General features: G+C 31.0%; 2 protein-coding genes across 2 annotated transcripts; one reads left to right on the top strand and one right to left on the bottom strand.

Moving 5' to 3' along the window:
* The first annotated feature begins 3627 nt into the window (after positions 1 to 3627).
* On the top strand, positions 3628 to 5185 carry LOC120277870 (transcription factor RAX3-like). The gene is made up of 3 exons (XM_039284718.1): positions 3628 to 3998; positions 4093 to 4222; positions 4308 to 5185. The coding sequence occupies exons 1-3, from the start codon at positions 3863 to 3865 to the stop codon at positions 5032 to 5034; spliced, it is 993 nt and encodes a 330-aa protein (XP_039140652.1). The 5' UTR covers positions 3628 to 3862; the 3' UTR covers positions 5035 to 5185.
* A 6782-nt stretch (positions 5186 to 11967) lies between these two features.
* Positions 11968 to 20291, bottom strand: LOC120277350 (CSC1-like protein RXW8). Its single transcript, XM_039284158.1, has 10 exons — positions 19963 to 20291; positions 19142 to 19288; positions 18149 to 18212; positions 17841 to 18047; positions 16229 to 16423; positions 15293 to 15591; positions 13950 to 14226; positions 13470 to 13745; positions 12705 to 12938; positions 11968 to 12456 (listed from the first exon to the last, which is right to left on the bottom strand). The coding sequence occupies exons 1-10, from the start codon at positions 20241 to 20243 to the stop codon at positions 12208 to 12210; spliced, it is 2229 nt and encodes a 742-aa protein (XP_039140092.1). The 5' UTR covers positions 20244 to 20291; the 3' UTR covers positions 11968 to 12207.
* Positions 20292 to 21650: the final 1359 nt, after the last annotated feature.

Here is a 21650-nt window from a genome sequence, read left to right as displayed (position 1 = left end):
AATACGGTATCAAAGCCTGTTTTGTTTGATTTATTTACATTGTGGTTAATTAAAATAAATTAGTATCTATTAAAGGGGCGTATTAGAGTAAGTAATAGTCTCATATTGGCTAATTTAGAAAATATAAATTTGAAAAATATAAATGTCGTTTCTCATCTTATTAGCATAAGTTTTTTACTTGAACCTTGAATCAAGGGGTGCATGAGAGTAACTAATAATCTCATATTTGTTAATTTGGAAAGTATATATGAGTATCAACTTTTTTTTGTTAAATCATACACGTATAATATGTGTGGTTATATCTAATATGAAATATATCAATTTAGAACTATACAAAAAAAATTATGTCAAAAAAATAATATTGCGAGTTATAACCAAATCAAGTTAAATCAAACAAATCCAAAAAAAGTAGGGGTTTTCCATTAAATAATAAATGCATGGGCTAAAAGATATGTGTACACCCTGCATGTGAACATATACATGGGTAAAACATAGTCAATGTTCTTTTGGTTGATCCTTATAAACTCATAAAACTTTATTGATCATGAATTCCTAGTTGGTTGCCGTCCATAATAAATGCATTATTATCAAATTTTTTTTTCTTTGTACTTAGTTATCCTTTTTAATTCATCTTTCGTTTCTTGTTTAGGTGGAATTCTGTTCAATTATCCATTCATCTTTTCCTTACTAAGTAAATTTTTTAATTGATATAAAAAACAATTATTGAAAGTTGAAATCAAATAAGCGTTTATTACTAGTATTTTCTTTAAAATATCAATATTTTTGATATATTCGACGCAATAATAAACTCACGGTGACTCCATTCATTTCATATATATATATATCTATACACAGCATATTCCTACTTGAAACTTTCCATCTTTTACGGAACTTAACTTTTTTTATAAATATATATTTTTCTGAAATCCTTTTTATTATTGCAAGTACCTTCTTGTTTTAATAAAATAAAAAATAAAAAATAATTGTAACGCCTCATGTTAGAGAAGAAGATAAAACATTTCTATAGTTCTCTCTCTTTCTCTCTCTCTCTATATATATATTTTGTAAGCTGAAGCAAAACATCAAAATTTCAAATGATATAAAGAGCAACTTTTTTAAAAAAAAACTATCAATATTAAATTAAATATTTTCAAAATATTTTTAAACTCTTTACAATCTTGCGCCAAACTTGAAGACATATATTTTCATATTAATGAACTTACTTGTCCTTATTTTGTTTTATTTTATTTCATTTATTTTTTAAGATATATATTGAGATATAGTTTGAATAAAATCTCTTATTCCGCATTAATTCCCAAAACAATCACAAGTTGAACTCCATGACCAAGTCCAATGAAGGAAACTTTTTTAGGAGCTAAAGTCCAATTGATGATGCAAGGAAGATGACCCTTTTTAATCTTATAAAACCCAATCAAATTTGGTTTCTACATCCAAGTCAAATTAGAGTTGTATATATATCAATTTAATCTATCTACTTTCGGCTATTAATTATATATATATATATATACATATATATTTATATAATTAGGGTTTGGATGTGTATGAATAAAATATGAGGCTTAGGGGGGTTTTTAATATTCATTCATCTATCTATCTAGGGAGTTCTCTACATTTCATTTTTTTTTTTCAACAAATACTAGATTTGACCATGTTATCCGAACGTTCGATTTCAATTATATGTCACAACAATTAATCAAACTAAGGACCCATTTCTCCATAAGTCCTTGTTTTTAAATAATATTTAGTTATATCAATCAAATATCGATTGTTGTAAATATATTACTCTAATATATAGTAAAACCATAAACCTGCTTAATATATATTAAAAAGAAAAACATGTTGGATTAGGGTTTATAATTGATTTTTTTTTAAACTAGTATATCTCTAAAAATTTGACTAGCTGCCTCTATACCTTCAACAAAATTAAATATTATGTGTACACCTTAAAACTTCTTTTTGTTTCAATATATACCCCACTGCCCCCCGTAAACACCATTAAATATAGCATAGATTATATAGTTATTGATTTTTTAAACAATAAAAATTATTTAAAATCCTAAAATACCCTTGATAATACTAATAATTATTCAAATGTAATGAGTAAAACAAGCTTAAATTATTCGGGGTATATATACACAAGTTTTTTTTTAATTAGTTAACATTTAATAATACTACATTTTAACAGTATTCCGGGCAAAAGTGTATATATGAAAAAAAAATTAAATTTTAAAAGGATATTTGATTTTATTAACAGTTATACATGCAATTAAACAAATTTTCAAGTCATATTATCCAAAATTAAGCCCACTATATTTTAACTCAACACATTGCATTAATATGCGTGATTTATTATTTGTTTTTTTTTTCCTAACTAATTAATTGATTTCATGTCGTACAATTGCAGCCATAAAAAATCTAAGAGCCTATCAAGCCACTAAGGACTCCAAATTGAAGACAACCCATAAGTTCTTATATATATGTTGACATTTCCTCATCAACACCACCCATGCTCTTCAACTTCATCTGTTTGGTCACCTAACAAATTAAATCAACAAACACCCTCTTTGTCCTTCCACAATATATATATATATATATATATATATGTAACATGTTTATTTAGCTGTTAATAAGTATTCAAATTAATTAATTTTTAGAAATACAATTAATAACTAAACTATCTTTTATAAAGAACTTTAATTAATACCTGGTCAGTGATTAAGCATGTCAAGGTAGTACTAACTTTTTATTGGAGGATGAATGAATTAAATTGAAGTGTTGAAAACAACAATGGGAAGATTGGTGGTGTAATTAAGCATGATTAATTTGATTATAAGTTACAAGTCAAAAGAAGACTCATCCTTTTGAACATACAAAGGTACTAATTAATCACCTTTTACTTAACTTTAAAGATTGGTTTTTAACTTTAGATAATGTTTAAAAAGGGTGAATAAAAGGTAATATTATAGAATTACGGTCCTTGTTTAGTCTTATATATGGCTATGAAGATGCCACCTAATTAATTAATGAACTTGTTGAACCTTCAAAATTATGTGCTAAAGTGTAAGTCTAAATCTTCATGTTCTTCATGTGTTTGAAGACTTTACAATACATCTATCATCATGGCTTTTTTTGTCTTTATTTCGGTTCATATAATATTTTTTTAAAATTATTTATAAATAAAAATCATATTTATATACAATATAAATTAATCATCATTTTCCGCTTAGTAAAATACTTTTATTTTATTTTTTGGTGATAAGGTGGACAAGCAAATCACCTCTACCAATATTGTTAAAAAAAAATTGATTCATCAACCTCCAAATATTTAATTGGATTAACATTTCTAAAACCATCAAAAACTATGAAATAATTCATTTAACATGCAACATATATAATTAATGGTTGACAAACTATTAATCCAACATTTTGTCCACCTAATCCTTTATATTTTCCATCACCTTTTTAGTTCTTTCCATGCACATATATAAACATACAATATATATATATATACATAAATATGTATATGTATATATATGAAGGAAGAAAGTATGAGTGCAAAGTGGGGGCCAAAGAGGTGATGAAGGCATTATATAGATTCTAGTCTAAGAAAGACAAAGAGATGCAAACCCTGGTCTTTTGCTCACCAATTTATTAATCAAACTCCAACTTTTTTTTTTCTTATGCTAATCTTCCTCCTCTCCGTGCCTTTCTTTAGTCTTAAGTACACCACCAAAGAGAAAGAGAAAACCAAAGATCAAGAGAACCACCTTCCAACCTCCTCTTCCTAAGAACTATCATCATCATCATCACCATCACCATCACCACCACCACCACCACAGCCATGGGAAGAGCTCCTTGTTGTGACAAAGCCAATGTCAAGAAAGGTCCTTGGTCCCCTGAAGAAGATGCCAAGCTCAAGTCTTACATAGAACAAAACGGCACCGGCGGCAACTGGATTGCTCTCCCGCAAAAAATCGGTATTTGTTTTGTTACTATTTGTTCTTGTTCTATTGAGTAAGTAATTAACATTCCTTTCAAGAAATTATAAAGACAAAGATTATTTTGTTTTAGGCTTGAAGAGATGTGGGAAGAGTTGCCGTCTTAGGTGGCTTAACTATCTCCGGCCGAACATAAAACACGGTGGATTCTCCGAAGAAGAAGATAACATCATATGTAGTTTGTATATCAGTATAGGCAGCAGGTTATCATTTTCATCTTCAACATGACTTTGTAAAAGATTTCAAGGTGTTTTGTAGCTTCAATAAATTCATTTTTGTTTTGTTTAGGTGGTCGATAATTGCCGCACAATTGCCAGGGAGAACTGATAATGATATCAAGAATTATTGGAACACAAGGTTGAAGAAGAAGCTTCTTGGCAAGCAGAGAAAGGATAACCAGCAAGCTCGGAGAGCTTTGAAGCAAGAAGCAAAGAGAGTCGAAGATGGAGGTCTTGGTGTTGTCAGTGATGCCTTTCGTAGTGTTTATTGGCCTGATCAGCAACAAATGACTATGTTTGATGGTGTGAATAATCCTCCAGATCTCCATCACAACAACAACAATGACAACAACAACAACAACATCGATGATCATGCGTCGATAAGGAAGCTCTTGATCAAACTTGGCGGTCGATTTTCTAGTGATGAAGGAACAAGTAGAGCTAGTTCATCGGTTAGTGTCATGCCGACACAACAAATCTATGGAGGAGATACAATGAATCTAATGCAACCTTCATTCCATGAAGGAGTGAACTCACAGTTGATGCAAAACCCTAGCACCGGTTTCCCCACCGAGCTCGATGAGATGTTTCAATGCAACACAGTGAAGCTAGAAGGACTTGATTACTTCTATGGAACAGCAAACATGATTGATGGGAACAACGGGAGTATTTCTTCGGCTTCGACTAGTATGAATTGGACAGAGGTAAGCCCTTTGATCTACCCTACTTTGTCTGCAACTTATCAAGGAATGCAGCAGTGTCTGTTGGAAGAACCAGTGCATCATGGCACACAGTGATTAACTGTTGTTGTTGTCGTTGTTATTGTTGTTGTTCAAGTGCTTAATTTGCGTGTTGATGAGTATTGTATATTTTGTATCATTGATGGAGATGGTGGTGTTTATAGACCATTTTCTTTGCATAAACCCTAATAAACCCCCTTGATTAGAGTGATCATCACTTAGTTTTTGGTTTTGTGCTTAATAATGATTTCTAAATCTTGAATTCTAGTACTGTTGCTTAATTTCCTCTTCTGTTTATATGTTTGACTGGTTTGGCTACTGATTTTTCTATTTTGTTTGTTCATATATATATATATATATATATATATGATCTTCATTCTTGAATTAATACAAGATCAGAAATAGATTTCATGTGGTCATAACTTGATCATATAAATTAATGTTTGAAAAAAAAAGGTCATTAATTTGCTTTCTTGATCTATGTTGTCTTTGAATTCATATATTCATTCAGAGATCAAAGTTTGTGATGAACTATTTCTATAGGTTCTTTGTTTAATGGACTCTAGCTATTATTACTGTTGATGAAGTTTGAATTAGTGTTTTGATTACTTAACATGCATCTAAACAATGAGAGACATATAATAAGTTAAACACACAGTTAAACATTGATAAAAGTTTCATTAATTTTATATCAAATCCCAAGCCATCCTCCAATTAAACATTATATATATATATATATACATACACAGTACTGTTACCATCAGACTTTTTTGAAATCATGCTAAGCTTCAAATTAATCTCCCTCCCTCTCTTTCTATATATATATATACATATCAATCTTCAAGTGCTTAAGAAAATCATTGTGACTTGATTATTCAAACAAACACATGGAAAAATCAAAGTTGGAAAAACCAACAAATGTAACTTCACTATATTCGGTATATATATATATATATATATATATATGTATATCATTATGTGACAAATTAATTGAATTAATCAGAGAGGGAGAGAATCAAATTGTATAAGTTGAAAATCAGGTTAAGTCTACCAAGCTACAAGAAAATTTTTTGAAAGAATCTGCAATCTATGTGAATTATAATATTCATCTTTTAAGTTGACTTAATCACTTACAAAAATCTTCGGTAGGTTGCTAAATCATTAGTTAGAGCATGGTGAGCACAATTTCAAACTAGCTAGCAAATGATTCCCTTATATTTTCTTTTATTTTCTTGTTTTCATTAAGAAAGTTGTTAGAATACTACATAACCTAATCCACTCCCAAATTAGTTTCAAGCAATCATATATATATATATATATATATACATAGCTAGACAGCCTAGACTCAATATATATCATATATGTATGTGTTTTTTTCTTCTCTCCTAACTACACACAAAACTTTTCTTTGTTACAAGATGCCCTTCAAACTTTGGAAACCTCAAACATTGTTTCCTTAATCTTAACTGTGATTGTACTTTTACTCATCATGAGGTTTTTCTTGGTTCTATCTTTTAGGTGACAGAGCTGATGATTCTTGAATAGAATGTTTTCTAATGAGTTTGTCTGTGTTTTTACATTTGTTTCTATGTATTTGTGTGTGTGTGTATAGGGAGAGTTTACATTTGGTTGAAAGCTTATATATATATATATATATATATATAAAGGTTGAATAAAAAGGGTTCTTCATCATTCATCAATAATAACAACTCAAGGTAGTAGTTGAACTGGTTGGTGACATGAAAGTCAAACTTTCTCTAATCTATAATTCAATAGGTGGATTAAGAAAATATAAGAAATTTTTTTTAGCTTAAATATGAGAATATATGCAATGCATGTATTTCACATATATATATATATATATATACAGATCTTCATGCCAAGTTAGAAGGTAACAAAAAAGGTGATCTAAGTTTAAGTAATGTTGATTAAGAAAAAAGAAGTTCAAATTACCATGCCATGTGTGAGACCAAAAGTATTTATATATATGTGCAAAACAAAACAGATGAAATGTCAAAAAGTAAGTCATGTTCATGTTTTGTATGGGAACACATTGAAGAAGAAAGATGGAAGTGGCAAGTAATTTTCCTTGAGAGTTAGTGGATTAGTTAGGTCAAGATGTTGCACTAATAAGTGTCTTAATTTATCAATCTCTATCTTAATTACCTTTTTTGAAAGTAATAAGATCTTCTTTTATCATCTTCAATCAAACAATGCGTGACATAATTTAGATTGTTGTTGGTGTGCCAATCTCTTGACACCATATGCATGCAATGTAATTTAATTTCCACTTTTTTTTTACTAATTAAACAATATCAATCAACTAATTAAGTATTTACAAAATCGATTAATTTCCACTATTAATCATATGAATATAAATTTTTTTTTATGCATGTACGTACAAATAACAAAAGGACTAACATATTATCAACAACATTATGGTCTATGCACATGTGTACGTGTGTATATATATATATATATATATAGATGAGCTTGATAAATTCATTGTTATGTGATCAAGTGTAGTTTAAACTTTAAAGAGATCAAAGACAGACAAGGATCAACTGTGGATTAACAGTAAATGGTTAATGAGCTTAAACAAAAAGCTAACAAGAAAGTTAAGCAATATTAATAATTAAGGCTGCTTAAACAAGATGATTATGACTGTAAAGTGTGTGGGAATATACTAAACAAGAAGGATTGCATGAGATGGAGCCCCATGCAAAACGTCAAGACAACTTAGAAATCCACATGCGATGAACCTCAAAAACAATATATATATATATATATAGATAAAAGAAGAGAGGGAAAAGGATTCATTGTGATTGATGAGGAAACAAGAGCAACGTGATTAAGGCCATATATATATATATATATAAGCTTGATTAATTGTATTGTATTGTGTTAATTAAATAATTAAGGAAAAAAGAAGAAAACATTTGCAGAAGACAGGGAGGAAAGGACAAGGACCACCCACCCATATTTATATATATGTTTCACTGTTTCACCATCCACTGAATCTCAGACACCTTCATTCTTTATTCTCTGATAGAGACTCTCACTAACTCTTCTATAACTCTCTCTTGCTCTTTCTCTTTCTCATCTTATCATGTTGTATTATTATAAGGACATGGATTTGATTTATTGGTCATTCCCCTCTCTTTCTGTATATGTATATATATATATATATATATATCAATGTTAATATTATGTATATTAAGATGTTATTATATGTATATTTATATGCGTCATATATATTTCATAATAGACTGTCTTTATCTTAGATATCAACTTCAGTGCATCGTTGTATATCTTGCAATACATATGGGTATATATTCTTTTTTCATATATCATCATTTTATGTAATTGTGTCATAACTAACTTTTATGCATTGTGGATGTTGAGACAACATCTGACTAGCACTATATTAGGTTCTACAAATGGCATTTCTTTATATAATTTTTTTTTTTTTTTAATTTAAAAAAAATAGGATTTTTTTAATGTGACAAATGCATATATATTGTCAGGCCTTACACATAGAAAGGAATAGTGGTCCACCCATACACCCTCATCTAGTTGATATGAAAATTGGACTATAAGTCCTATACTCAAAATGGGGTTTTTTATACTTTTTCATTCTAGTGTGGGGATTTTAAAAGTAGTGCACCAGTTAGACAAAGGCTTTTTCTGTGTTTTTGAGTCATTCTTAATTGGAAGGGGTAAGTTAAGCAAGGATCGTTTTAAATAGTGACTTAGTTTTTACCACATTTTACTTTCAACCAATTGGTATATTGATCATCAATTTGGCCATTAATTACTTAATATGACGTCGCTCAAGCTGTTCAAATTGTTTCTTAGTTTACGGGTTTTCCTTGAATTATACCACTATTCTATTGTCATTCAAGTTATACTTTATATTTATGGCTTTTCTTTTTCCCTCTCGAATGGTATTTCTCCAACTCTTTATGCTCTTGTTGATGCTAATTACATTAAAGGGCGTTTGATTGGGAGTAATATCATATTACCCCTCAAATGTAGACCAAATAATCTTATATTATTTTATTTGGTTATATAAAACATGAATATCATATTCCCAGAATGTGATAACTTACCCAAAATTATTGCGAATGTTATTACCAACTCAATAGGTGATAATCTCACATTTTAAGTGAATTTTTTTTCTCTTTATACCTTTTAAATTCAATAAAATCTCAAATATATTAACTTCCTAAAACTTCAAAAATCAATAAAAATTTATATTTATTTAAAATAGATAATTTTGATTTAATTAATATTACTGATTTTGCTAAATTTAAACGTATTAAATAAGGGTATTTTAGTAAAATGATAATTTGTAGTAAAAGATTCATAACTAATCAAATACTATAATGTTACATCCGGACCACATTAATGTCTTATCAACTAAATAAAAAGTGCACATATTCATGTCAATATGACTTGGGAATTATATTCCTAGTAATGCTATTCCGCCGTAAAATAAAAATTCATGAATCAAATGACCCCTAAAGATGTTACCGACTGCAAATCTAGCACTTGTTTTCTTATTTTTTTTAATCAGTAATTCTCTGAAGAAATGTAAAAAAATTATATCTTATCATTTTTTTTTGGGCAAATGTGACATGCGATGTTTCATCTTCACATGTTTGGAATTAAACATTCAACCCGTACATCCTCACCTAGTGATATGGGGTTCGGGTTGAAAGTATTATCATCCTCTTACAAAATATCTTGATTAAATGTATTATTGGAACAAATATGTTTACATCTCTTAATCAGGATACATGAATAATAACTTTTGTGTGTGCTTATATATAATTCATATATATATAAAGAGGACAGTCACCTCCCTCCACCAATAGAGAACAAATTAAATAACAACCGCCTAGCATTCTATATTCTATAGGAGGACCATATCAATAGCAACCATTAGATGATAATCTAGCAGTTGTTATAGAACTTTTTTTAGATTTGAAATCTAAAGATGTCAGTAGATAACAAATTATCATATATATATATATATATATAAATATACAAATAAAAAAAAACCATATCTATTAGAAAAATAAAACAAATATAAATACTTCAAAAGTTGGAAATATATAGTTTGTAAATGACAAGAAGTAAATTAAAAAAATAAATGCCGTGAGGCAAAGGTTACAGATTGATAGTCTAACTGCCCTCCAGAAGAAGGTAAGACTCATCTTCATCCAGAAGCACTCCATCCTATCAATTTGGAGCACTTGTAACTAAAAACTACATTGAATAATGCTAAAATAAAATTGAATTTAAAATAAACTAATAATAGAATTTTCTGTTTCCTTAAAAAAAAAAGAAAAAGAAAAAGAAGTCACATAAAAAAAAAATATTGATTTTTAAAGAGAAAACCAACTCCACAAACCTTCATTAAAAAAATGGATAACACATACCCCATACAACTATAAACAGGCTAGATAAATAGATAAAGAAGCATACTTACTAAAGAAACTAATTACTAGTTTTTTCTAATTTTTCTTTTGTACATTACCTTATTTAAGTCCATCTACAAAGAAATAACTATGTATACAAGCTTACTTTTTCCCATAACCTTCATATTAATATATCATATCATGTAGTCATGTAAGATTATTATTATTATTATTATTATTATTAGGAGATAGATGCTTCCAAGAAGATGAGGATGGCATGACTCTGAGTGAGTTGTGAAAGAAGAGAATTGAGGGATAAAGATAGTTCCCAGAATTACAACTTCTTCTGAGTGTCTTTGTTCCTTTGGACTTGTTTCATTTCATCCTTTCTCTTTGTTTTTTTTATATGCCTTTTTTTTTCTTTGGCTAATTATATATATATTTATATTTTTGTGCTCCTCATGAGTCTTTTAACTTTGTGGCGAAGGGAGTCGGACAACTAAGGATGGAATTATTGGATGACTGATAATGATATTAATATATTGTTTATTTGTATTATTATATTATTAAAAGGACTAGATCTTGCATCATGGGATGAGAGAAAGGACATTTGAAGGCAAATTTTGAAGGCACTGTCTTTTTAAAAGGACATTTGAAGGCATTTGAAGGCAAATTTGATTGTCTTTTCTTTCTTTCTGATTTCTTTTTTTTTTTTAAATGAGAAAAAGGATAACTATATTACTGTTTGATTGCATTGTTTTTTTTGTTTCAATATCATGTTTGAACAATCTTCCTATTGTTGCACCTTTTAGTTCTAATTTAGTCTTCAACATTTATTGTTTTTATATTTATATTTTTGCTGGCTTTATATATATATATATATATACACATTCTTTTTGTCCTTTGTACCACTAGAATTTTTTAGGTATATATATATATATGTTCTTATGATAATTAACTATGGGTAATTACACTAAATTATTGAGTTATTTTATAAAATAATAATTGTAGCACACTAAAACCTATTAAATTTTCTCTCAACTATCATTATTAGCTGTATAAACACAATAATATATAGAAAATATATTTTCAGAATATATAAATATTATAAAAAAAATTTCATTTACTTTCATCTATTATTAAAAAAATAGATACTTTTTTGACAAGACTATGAGCACATAATAACAATCTCAATTTTTGAAACGCATGTAAAAACAATAACATTTTTGAGGGCACATAAGTATGATTTCAAAAGGGTATATTTGTAAAAACACACTATCATTTCAATAAAATAGAGTAAAAAATAATAATAATAATAAAAAAACATAAATGTCAAACAATGCCTTCCCAAGGAAACATTGATAACAAATCTGCACAAATTAAAATCCAATAAAAACATGTTAGCACAATTCAGGTTAAGAATAATAATAATAATACACCAAAAATTCTGCTCCTCTGTTTCTTCATTTTCTGCATATTAGAAATGTCGATGTCGGACGAACAATTTCTTAAAGACATCAGTCACATTCTTAAGCCAATCGAAAGCTGAATACTCCCGAAAACACGGCAAGAATTATGATTGTATTTCCCTTGATAAAACTCAGAAATCAAAAGAATTGTAAATGTTCGAGCATGTACAATCTATGTATATATAAACACACTCATATGCACAAAATGTTACTGCTTTTGTTCATCCTATGACACAATTAAGATAAATATTTGCAAACACTGATTTCTGTGAACTATGATTTAATGAATTTCACTATGGTGTAGTATATCAAACTGCAGATGCAATTCGGTTTCATCACGCAACAGGTACGATCTTTTCCAGTGGCTTACGACAATCATTGTCATCATTGGTTTGATCTTTGTCATCATCGAGTTGGATAGTTCGTGAACCTTCATTTTCATGTAATTCATGTGAACCAGAGCACTCACCACTGCAAAAGTCGATCTCATCTGGCGGGAGCTGTTGGTATGCCGTATGCAACTGCTGATGTATTTCTTCCATTCTTCCACACTGTTCATCCTCTTGGTCCATTTCAATAAGATTCTGCAGGAAAAGAATTTTTTAAATCAAATCATAACTTCAATTCTTGAAGGATATAGCTCACAGAAAAAATAAAACATCACACAACTTGAACACATGTGGTCAGCATACTCACAAGCATATGAAATTTCATACGAATAAAATAATAAGCTCATCCATACAATTTAACTCTAGTGACACTGATAAGATTCATTTGTATCAGGAAATTTCTGATGGATGAGTCAATAATATAAGTATCCAAGAGTACGTACCATAGCAGACAGACTCTTGAAAATGGGATTAAAACGTTGTCGACAATACTCGTTGAAAAGGAGGGTCAATATGACTAGTGGAATCATGAAACCTGCGGAAACAGGTGATTTTTTCAACCCAAAAACTCCGAGTGCGATGATCTGCGAGAGCACTAGGGAGAAAATCGTAGTGTTGTGCATAATTGGCCACATGCGTCCTCCAGTCTCATATTTTGAGCAGTACACATTAAGAATCTGCAAAGTTGTGAAATCTGGTTTAACCGCAGAAGAAAGTAATCGGATTGGAAAACACGGTCAATTAAGTTTTAGAAAAGGCAAATCAAAATGACAGAATATTACTTAAGAGAACAGGAAAATAGAACATATATATGAGAAAATCATTGCAGAAAATGGTGAACGAAGTAGAGATAATGTCCTCATGATATTTATGACTTAATTTTGGAAGGTTTAACATGGAAAACATTCATGGAACAAATGTATGGCAATTGCAACATTAGGATACATCAGGGAAGCAACTCAACTTTAATGTGACCACTTTATTAAGGAACAGTGATAATGTGAAGTAAAAAGACAAGATCACATGCTGCATATTGTGACAGAATGAAACAAGCATAACAACAACATATTAAATTAAGTAATCATGCATAATTATGGGATTTAGGTCTTGAAGGATCATGTTCTACAAGAAAAAAACAGTATGCATATTTCATCTCTACATAAGCATTTTGGGAAAAGTAAGAGCACACAAAGCAGATTACCACTCACCTGATTGCGATATACGACATAACAAAGGAAGAAGTACACAAGCAAGAAGGGCAATATTAAAGGTGCTAATATGGCGAGGGTGAAACCAAGAAGCCCCATGAGAAGGACTTTTGGAACTTCAGTGTGGTATGGAAATGATGGAATGGAAAGTTGGTCGCTGTTAATCTGAAATATATATCTTTTAAGAAGGTTCCAAATAAGGGGGAAAAGCTGCATTACTTCAGAAGATAAACTTGCCCAGCCTGATGTTAAAACATAAGTGGTGAAAAAGGTTGCCTGCATCAATAAACATAACAAAGGCAAAATGAAATATCATGGCCGTCAACAGAAAATTTCAGAGAATTGAGTAAATCTTTATTCAATTGAATACATTGCCACCATTAGTTATATTATAATTAAAATATGGATAAATACTTCTTTAAGAACATGCTCAGATTTGATCATTATGCATTCTACGAGATGTTCGAATTAATAAATTACCTGCCTCGGTACAGCTTTTGCAAGTTGTGTTGGAATTCCTTTTGGACTAGAAATTACATTCAACTGGCTAATAACAGACCCAGACAAAACATTAACAAAGAACACATTCCAAATAGTGAAATATAAGACTTTGAATGCTGCACTCTTTTTCCGTTCACTGTGCGATATAGGCCCCTCTAGTGTAGAAAATAGCATCATTATAGGAGGAATACTATAGAGAAATAACTGTAAAATGACACTTGGGAGGTAGCCGGTCACTATCTGACTAACAAAGGTCCTGCAAAGTAAAGCTAGTCGTTAATAAGACCAAATTTGATAATAAAATAAAGAGTTCTGTCATGAAAATATCACTCACAATTTAATACAGACAAGTAACCTACCTACACAAGCAACAAATAAAGAGTGCTGAAAATTCTCATGTGCAGACATGACAAACTATATCTGTCCCTTAAGAAACAAATTAAAAATCCCTTCTACAAAATTTTGGGGGAAAAACAACGGGATGAACAAGTAAACCACCCACTTGTGACTATGAAAAATGGAGGTAGTGGGATGTCTTACAATACATGAGGTGGTGGGAGGTCATACATGTATTGTAATAAACAAATTCAGCAGTAAAATATACATCACCAATGGCTATCGTTATCAGTAAAGAAGACCAAATTTGTGATAACAAAATGTAATATAGTATATATTACTGCAAGGGAATTTTATTTTCATTCCTTGGACAGAGAACAAGCTAAAGCATATTTGAAGCACAAGAAAAACATGATAAGCCACCCATGTTTGTTACATCATTAAAGTGTAGCCACTAGCCACTGAAATGATAGGAATTTGATAATAGTCAATAGAATATCATTTTGAAAAAAAATTAACAACTACAGAAACCAAACTTGATTACTTAATAAATAAAATTAGATCAACACAGTCCTCGGTGAATATTCCATGGTACCAGATATAAAGGATGCTCTTCTCCCAGATTCATGGATAGTGTCCAGACAGTGTTGGACCTAGTAGAGTGGCAGAATTTATATGTAACTATGATTTGGCATCCCATAGCCTCTAACCTTATAGGATTTACCAAACCAACCTGAACAATTTAAATAGCCATTTTTCAAAGATTAACCATAATATAGGGTACCTAACTACTAGCAAGGAGTGATCTTACATATTTTCCTTAAGAAACATAACACAATAATAAACCATAGACAAAAATAGAAATATGAAACTTAAGCATTTTATGGAACTATTCAGTGTACGCACAAACAAAGAAAAACGAAAAAGGAAAAATAAAACACTAATTATGTCAAATTGATCTAGAATTGGAAAAAGATGGAACATACTTTTTTAATATTCCCCTCAGAAATGGAAGCTTTTGCTGCAGTTGATCAAGTTGGGATAAACCTTGCACAAATGTGACTGGGATCAAGAATAGAAACATAAAAACAATGCTAGCTAAAAGAGTTGCTATCCTGCGTATCCATAATTGCCTATACGGCAACCAAAGGTTTGACCAGTAAACGTCATGTGGCTCAGGGGCCAAGTCAGTGACCCAGACCATAGGATTTGATGACTGCAGGACATCTGAAATAATGACTGCAGCATAACGTGTTTTAAAAAATACAAATGCTGCAGAACATTCCTGCATGAAATAGTAAGACATCATAAATTAAATTTGTACAAGTGCTGCATATATATAAGTAGATGGACTAGCTTAACAAGTTCAGATTTACTAGCAAGTAACATAGCCCACATATATATTTGCCTCCCCCTGATCTCAGTCGGAGGTTCGATATATACATAGACGCACAAAATTGGATTTGAGTTGCATTTGAAGCATAATTACAGCATAGTGATGTACACATGCCACACAACAAGAGGAAGTTGTTTCAAGTTATGAACTGCATTTTTTCTCTTCCTAGTAGCTTAAGCTTAAGCATGTCCTCCAAGGTGTACATAACAAATCAAAATCACTCGACGAACGGAACTTGAAAAAGAGATAAATATACAAGAAGGCTGAGAAAACTGAAGAAAAAGTTGGGTAAAGAACACCACTGCCATGTACAATTATGCTAACAACAACAACAAGAACAACATGCACATATCATGCCGCTGAAGTCATTTTCACACATTTTCTGTGGAAAACATAAGCCTACCTGATGCATATTTGATAAAATAATTAAATAATTTAGGTGCAAAATAAATGAGGTAATTAGGTAAGGAAAACATCTAAAATCAATATTTATACACTAGCATAAGAGGAACTTTTTTTTAATAACCTTTTCTATTTTACTTGAATTTGAATGATCCAGGTCAGTTTTCTTCGAATTGAGCTCGAAGTCATTACACTGTAACTGAAAAGTATCTGATGAAGCAGCACAAAGACAACATCTATGGATGCCAGAAATACATTTCTGGTCAATTGCAATATTCTTTAAGTGCATAAACTTCCTATAGGCCTTCTCAGCATTGGTCTGCAAAATAAGTATGATATCAAGTTGTGATTCATAGAATATCATATGTATCCCACATAGCAAAGAAAGCATTTCCATCTTATAAATATGCATTGGTTTACCACACAATACCTACACAGAGTTGACAGTACCATACACAAAACATGTCCATCAATTAATTGAAATAATTCACATATCCTGCCCTGATAGGATTTCTTGCATTGCTAGATGGCCAAAGGTGGAAACTAAGATCATTGATTCAATTTACATGACAAGCAATTTAAAAATAAAAATAAAAAATCCTTTCATCCTCTGAAATCAAAGCATTATTACTTATTTAAAAGGCTGCAGAAGGCTGAGAAGATATAGGTCTTTCAATTCTTGTTAATAATTTGGTCATTGGTGAATATATCTAATCACTAGTATCAACAACATGAACAAATCATGTAGGAATATATGACTTGTTAACAAGAAATAATAAATAAATGACCTTCGACAAAAGAACAACAATGTTTTGTCACAGAGCTTTGAGAAATTATTGCAGGAAGATGAGAAAGGGAACAATAATAATTTGGTAAATTATGAGGAAAGAAATCGAGAATCAAATCAACCTTCACAAAGGATATAACTGTCAGATAGTAGAAATTTTGTTTAAGGAAATGAAAACAAGGGGACAGCAACAATGTAAGACACATTGAAATAAGCTTGGAAACTATTGGACCTCATTGTATAAGAGCCTTATGGTACCATCAAGTACATCCAAAAGAAATTTAACACAATTTTCTCACAATATGTAACTGCCACAAAAAATCAACTTTTAATGTTTCATCAAGTTTTGAAGGAGAAGAAACCTAAACATCCAAGTTCAATATGATGATAATATACCAATCAGAAAGAGGAAAAAAAATCAGCATAGTCCAAAAACCGGAAATAACAAGGTTAGTTTTCTTTTCCTCAAGGATGACACTAAAAATTCTAAGATAGGCTTTACGGCAAACTTTAAACACCAAAATAATTTTAAGACTTAATGGGTTTCTACAAGCACCATTAGTCCTATCTGCTATCGACAATCATTAAGAGGTACAAAAAACAAAAACAAAAACAAAATCCTCCAGCAAGTATGTTTATCTCTTACAGCCAAAATTCAACATATACTTAACTAATTTCCCCAAATTTTAGCATATGAATAGAATGAGTAACTTGTCAAATGATTATTCATTATTTTATAACTATTGAAGCATAAGATGCTACCAAAACAAATAATTTATCTAGTTAGATCACAGATAAATAGAATGTAAGCATTCAACAAATCAAATTGTAATATAGTCATGCTGATAAAGAAGCTTAAGCATACTCTCTGTTCCTTAAAATTAAAGCAAGTTAATAAAAGATAATTATATGCCGTACACATAAGAAATAAAGTGCATGAAATGCGCACCATTATTTTCTGGACTTTCCCAGTTTTATATATCATTTGATGCGATAAATAACTTGATGAATGATACTTCTGGAAAAACTTCCTGACAGAATCACTGTATGATTCCTCAGGTGATTTTGGAATTGAACGTACAAGAACTGTAAAATGACTCGGATTCGGAGATTGCCTAATATGTACCAACCTCATTCTGGCAATACTCTTGTATTCCTGCAGCCACAACAAAAATCAAGAACTAAAATTATATAATAATGAATTGTATGGGTGAGATCATGAGCAAATTAGGGGAGTTCGATAAAGCAAAGTCTTACTACATAGAGAAGAACACAAGCTGAAATAGAGATTATGTACAAGGCAAGACAATGAACCCAAAACCTGAAAAAGAAACAAGACAAAAAAGCAAGCCATAATGTGATTAGCAATGACGAAATGTTAATCGATTAAATTGCCATGAGACATTAAGTTATATTTTCCAACTAACAAATAAAACGTGAGACATTTAGCTTCTTCAACATGTTATGAGCCAGAATCAACAGCGAATCTATTCTGACCATAAACCATACTTCATTGGTTATGACTTTATCTATCATAATCACATTACTTCAGCAATACAAATGATTAGTGAGGTTCTTATCAGCACTATTACGACCACAAGAGTTTAGAAGCAAGGTTCGAGCATCATGGCGTTGAAGAAGCTTCAATTTCAACAATCACACTTTATGAAACTATCCACTGAAGTTAATTTTGTGCCAGACATTTTTCACAAAACAACAGTAAAAACCCAGGCAGCTTCTGAGCACCAGAAAATGCAGGTGCATTCATACCATTTATCCTTCATGTTCCTATTTTGGGGATGCCAATATGCAGACCATCCTTTACTCGGAGAGATCTGTTTCCAAGATTCAATGATATTTTCTACTTTAATGAGGATTATAGTTTCATGAGGCAAAATATACAAAAGCTAAGGTTGCATATTCACATCTCGCTACATCTGAAGTGTGCATCACAATTCTCAAGGGCTGCTCAATGTAAAGAGTCCCTTGAGAATTTCTAGTATGTTTCCTAGTCAGATGAGTATATCAATCATCAAAGGCCCCTCAACCTAAATTGTCTCTTGAGAAACTCTAGTACTATTCATTGGGTGGATGAGTAGACACCAAGTTAAGGTAGCCATCCGAACAACAGGTGATACTCAAGGAGTTCATATTATAATAAGTAACCTCACACTAAATTAATTATCCTATCAAGTTTGAATGCCATCTGACTTAGACAAAACTAGCAATAAGAATATGCTTGATGCTTACCAGCTTGATTCTTCTTGGACGTTTGATATGGTAAAAACTTCTAGTGATTCTGAAGAAAAACTCTTGTGTTTCGTTTCCTGCCCAAAATAATTCAAAGGGAGTATACCAAAGACACATGCAACGGCAGCTATACAGAAGATACGCATGCTGCAAAGTTTTCAATAAAACCAAAATAAGTGAACGCATCAGAAACCATTTACTCAACCAGTACGAGGAGCAAGGAACTCATCAAACAACAAATAGAAAGAAATCTCAAGGCAAGCCAATTGTGATCGAAAATTCAACACACACCATGTAAAAAGGCACCTGTGGTTGAATCTCAAAACATTAAAAAAAAAAAACTATATCAAAACTTATAAATTTCACTAAAACAAGAAGTAAAGTACAAACACTAGACCCCAAACCACCAAAAATTCTGTCTCATCAAACCGGCCATAAAACAACCTACGAAATTCTTATCTTCCCCCAACTATTCAAGACACCAGCGATTAAATCTCAAAACGCACCAAAAACACCATATCAAAACATAATAACTTTCAATTAAACAAAGAGTAAAACAAAACACTAGCCCCCAAACTCTTGAAAAATTCTGCAACATCAAACAAGCCATAACAAAACCCTACAAAATTTTTGTCCTCCCCCATCCTATCAAACAAATTAAACAATTTAGCTTAATTCCAACTTCCACCGACAAATTTCTCTCCTTTTCCCTACAGTTTCCTATTCTGATCCATCAATATTCGATACCAAACACACAAAGCACCAAAACAGCAAACAAACAAATTGGAAAATTCAACTTTTTTTGAAAAAAAAAGAAAGACCTGAAGACAATGAGTCTCAAGAAAACGACGGCATCGAGGCCAGAAACCGAGAGGATCTCCTCCTCCTTGCACTGCAAAGCCTTGACGATCCAACTGGGGGAGGGCACGAACCGCTCAAAAGTAAACGAATTGGAGCGGCGCGAAGCCTCTTCAGCGATTCTCCGGCCGAAATACACATTGACGTTCCCTGGTTGCTTTCTGAGGATGGAGTAGAGCATCAAGAAGAGGGAGCAGAGGCCAATGTTGATCCCCGCGGAGGTAAGGAGCGCTAAGAAGTTCATCTCTCAAAACCCTAGAATCCATGAACGCATTGTGCCCAAAAAAATAGAAAGAAAGGAATTGCGGAGGAGTAGAGCGAGCAGTGGTTTTGGTTGGAAGGGATGATGACGTGGCGAAATTTGATTGGTTGGACGGCGCGGCCGTGTGGGCGCTCGGGTGCAACGTAAAGATGTCTGGTGGAATGGCACGTGGTAATTGCGTGACATGAGAATGATTAAGATTTTAGTGATTAATTTGTTTTTAATTAGCTGTTTATTGCTTAATTAACTGCATTTAGATCCAGTGATGATGAGATTTTATTAATTGAATAGCTGGAGCACGTGGGAATCGCGTGAGACGCGGATAATTGAAAGTTGATGTGAGATTTGCTTTTTTTGTATTTTTATAAATTGAGATTAAATTAATAATTGCCTTCTGAATCTGTTTACTTGTTTTTTTTTATGGGTATCTTTTTTAAGGATATGCAAAAGCGAATAATTTATTAATTAAATTTATTACTTTAAAAAGAATATTAAAATTTAATCCGGATATCTTTTTGTATCTTTCAATGTTATTTTAAAATTAAAACAAATAATGTTGAAAATTTTTAATTTTTACCAACAGCCACTCTGTCTAATAGTATTTGATCCATATTTATTTTGAGTTGGACTGAGATTGAATTCTAAATCCCGTGTAATGTAAAGGCATAAGGCCTGATTTGATTCTCGGGATGGAGATAAGAACATAGAGATGGGGATAGGGATGAGGATGGAGATAGGCATGAGAATAGGGATGTTGGATTGGTGATGAAAACCTAAGTTATATTTGATTAGAGAAAATACAAAACAGGGCGGTTTAAAGGTAAAGCTACTCAAGCAATCACTTTAGTCCCCAAAAATGGAGGGCCTTATTTTAGTTTAAACCAATATAGTTTTTAAAATCATGATATTTATAATAATAACTACTCCATGTCGTAATGCATGAAGTCCATAACTTATGAATTTAATTTGAGACGTCATCATTAACTTTAAATTTTTAAAAATTTAAAAATCTTATCTTTTGTAATCATAATAATTTTTTGTTGTTATATAGTTAATTAATATTTTAATTTTTTTATTTAATATTTCACCGATTTCAAATCTTTCATCAACTGTTTTTTTTAAAATAAAAGCTAATAAATTAAGTTCTTAAAATTTTTTTACTTTAATGTATAATTACTTCTCTTCTCCTCCCAACAAACAAATCTACTGTTCATTTTTTTTTTATTTATTTATTTATTTATCTTTGCTAATTGCTATTGAATTTTTTGTTTGTGATACTCACCACTCGTTGTCTCACAAGTGACAACCGATAAGGAGGGAGTCCGAGTCCCAGGCATATATTTTCTCTGAGGCAATTTATCCATATATACTACTCAAGTTAACAGTATC

The sequence above is a fragment of the Dioscorea cayenensis genome, chromosome 15, assembly GCF_009730915.1.
Source record: "Dioscorea cayenensis subsp. rotundata cultivar TDr96_F1 chromosome 15, TDr96_F1_v2_PseudoChromosome.rev07_lg8_w22 25.fasta, whole genome shotgun sequence".
Classification (NCBI taxonomy): Eukaryota; Viridiplantae; Streptophyta; class Magnoliopsida; order Dioscoreales; family Dioscoreaceae; genus Dioscorea; species Dioscorea cayenensis.
This window is presented reverse-complemented; position numbering and strand designations above follow the sequence as displayed.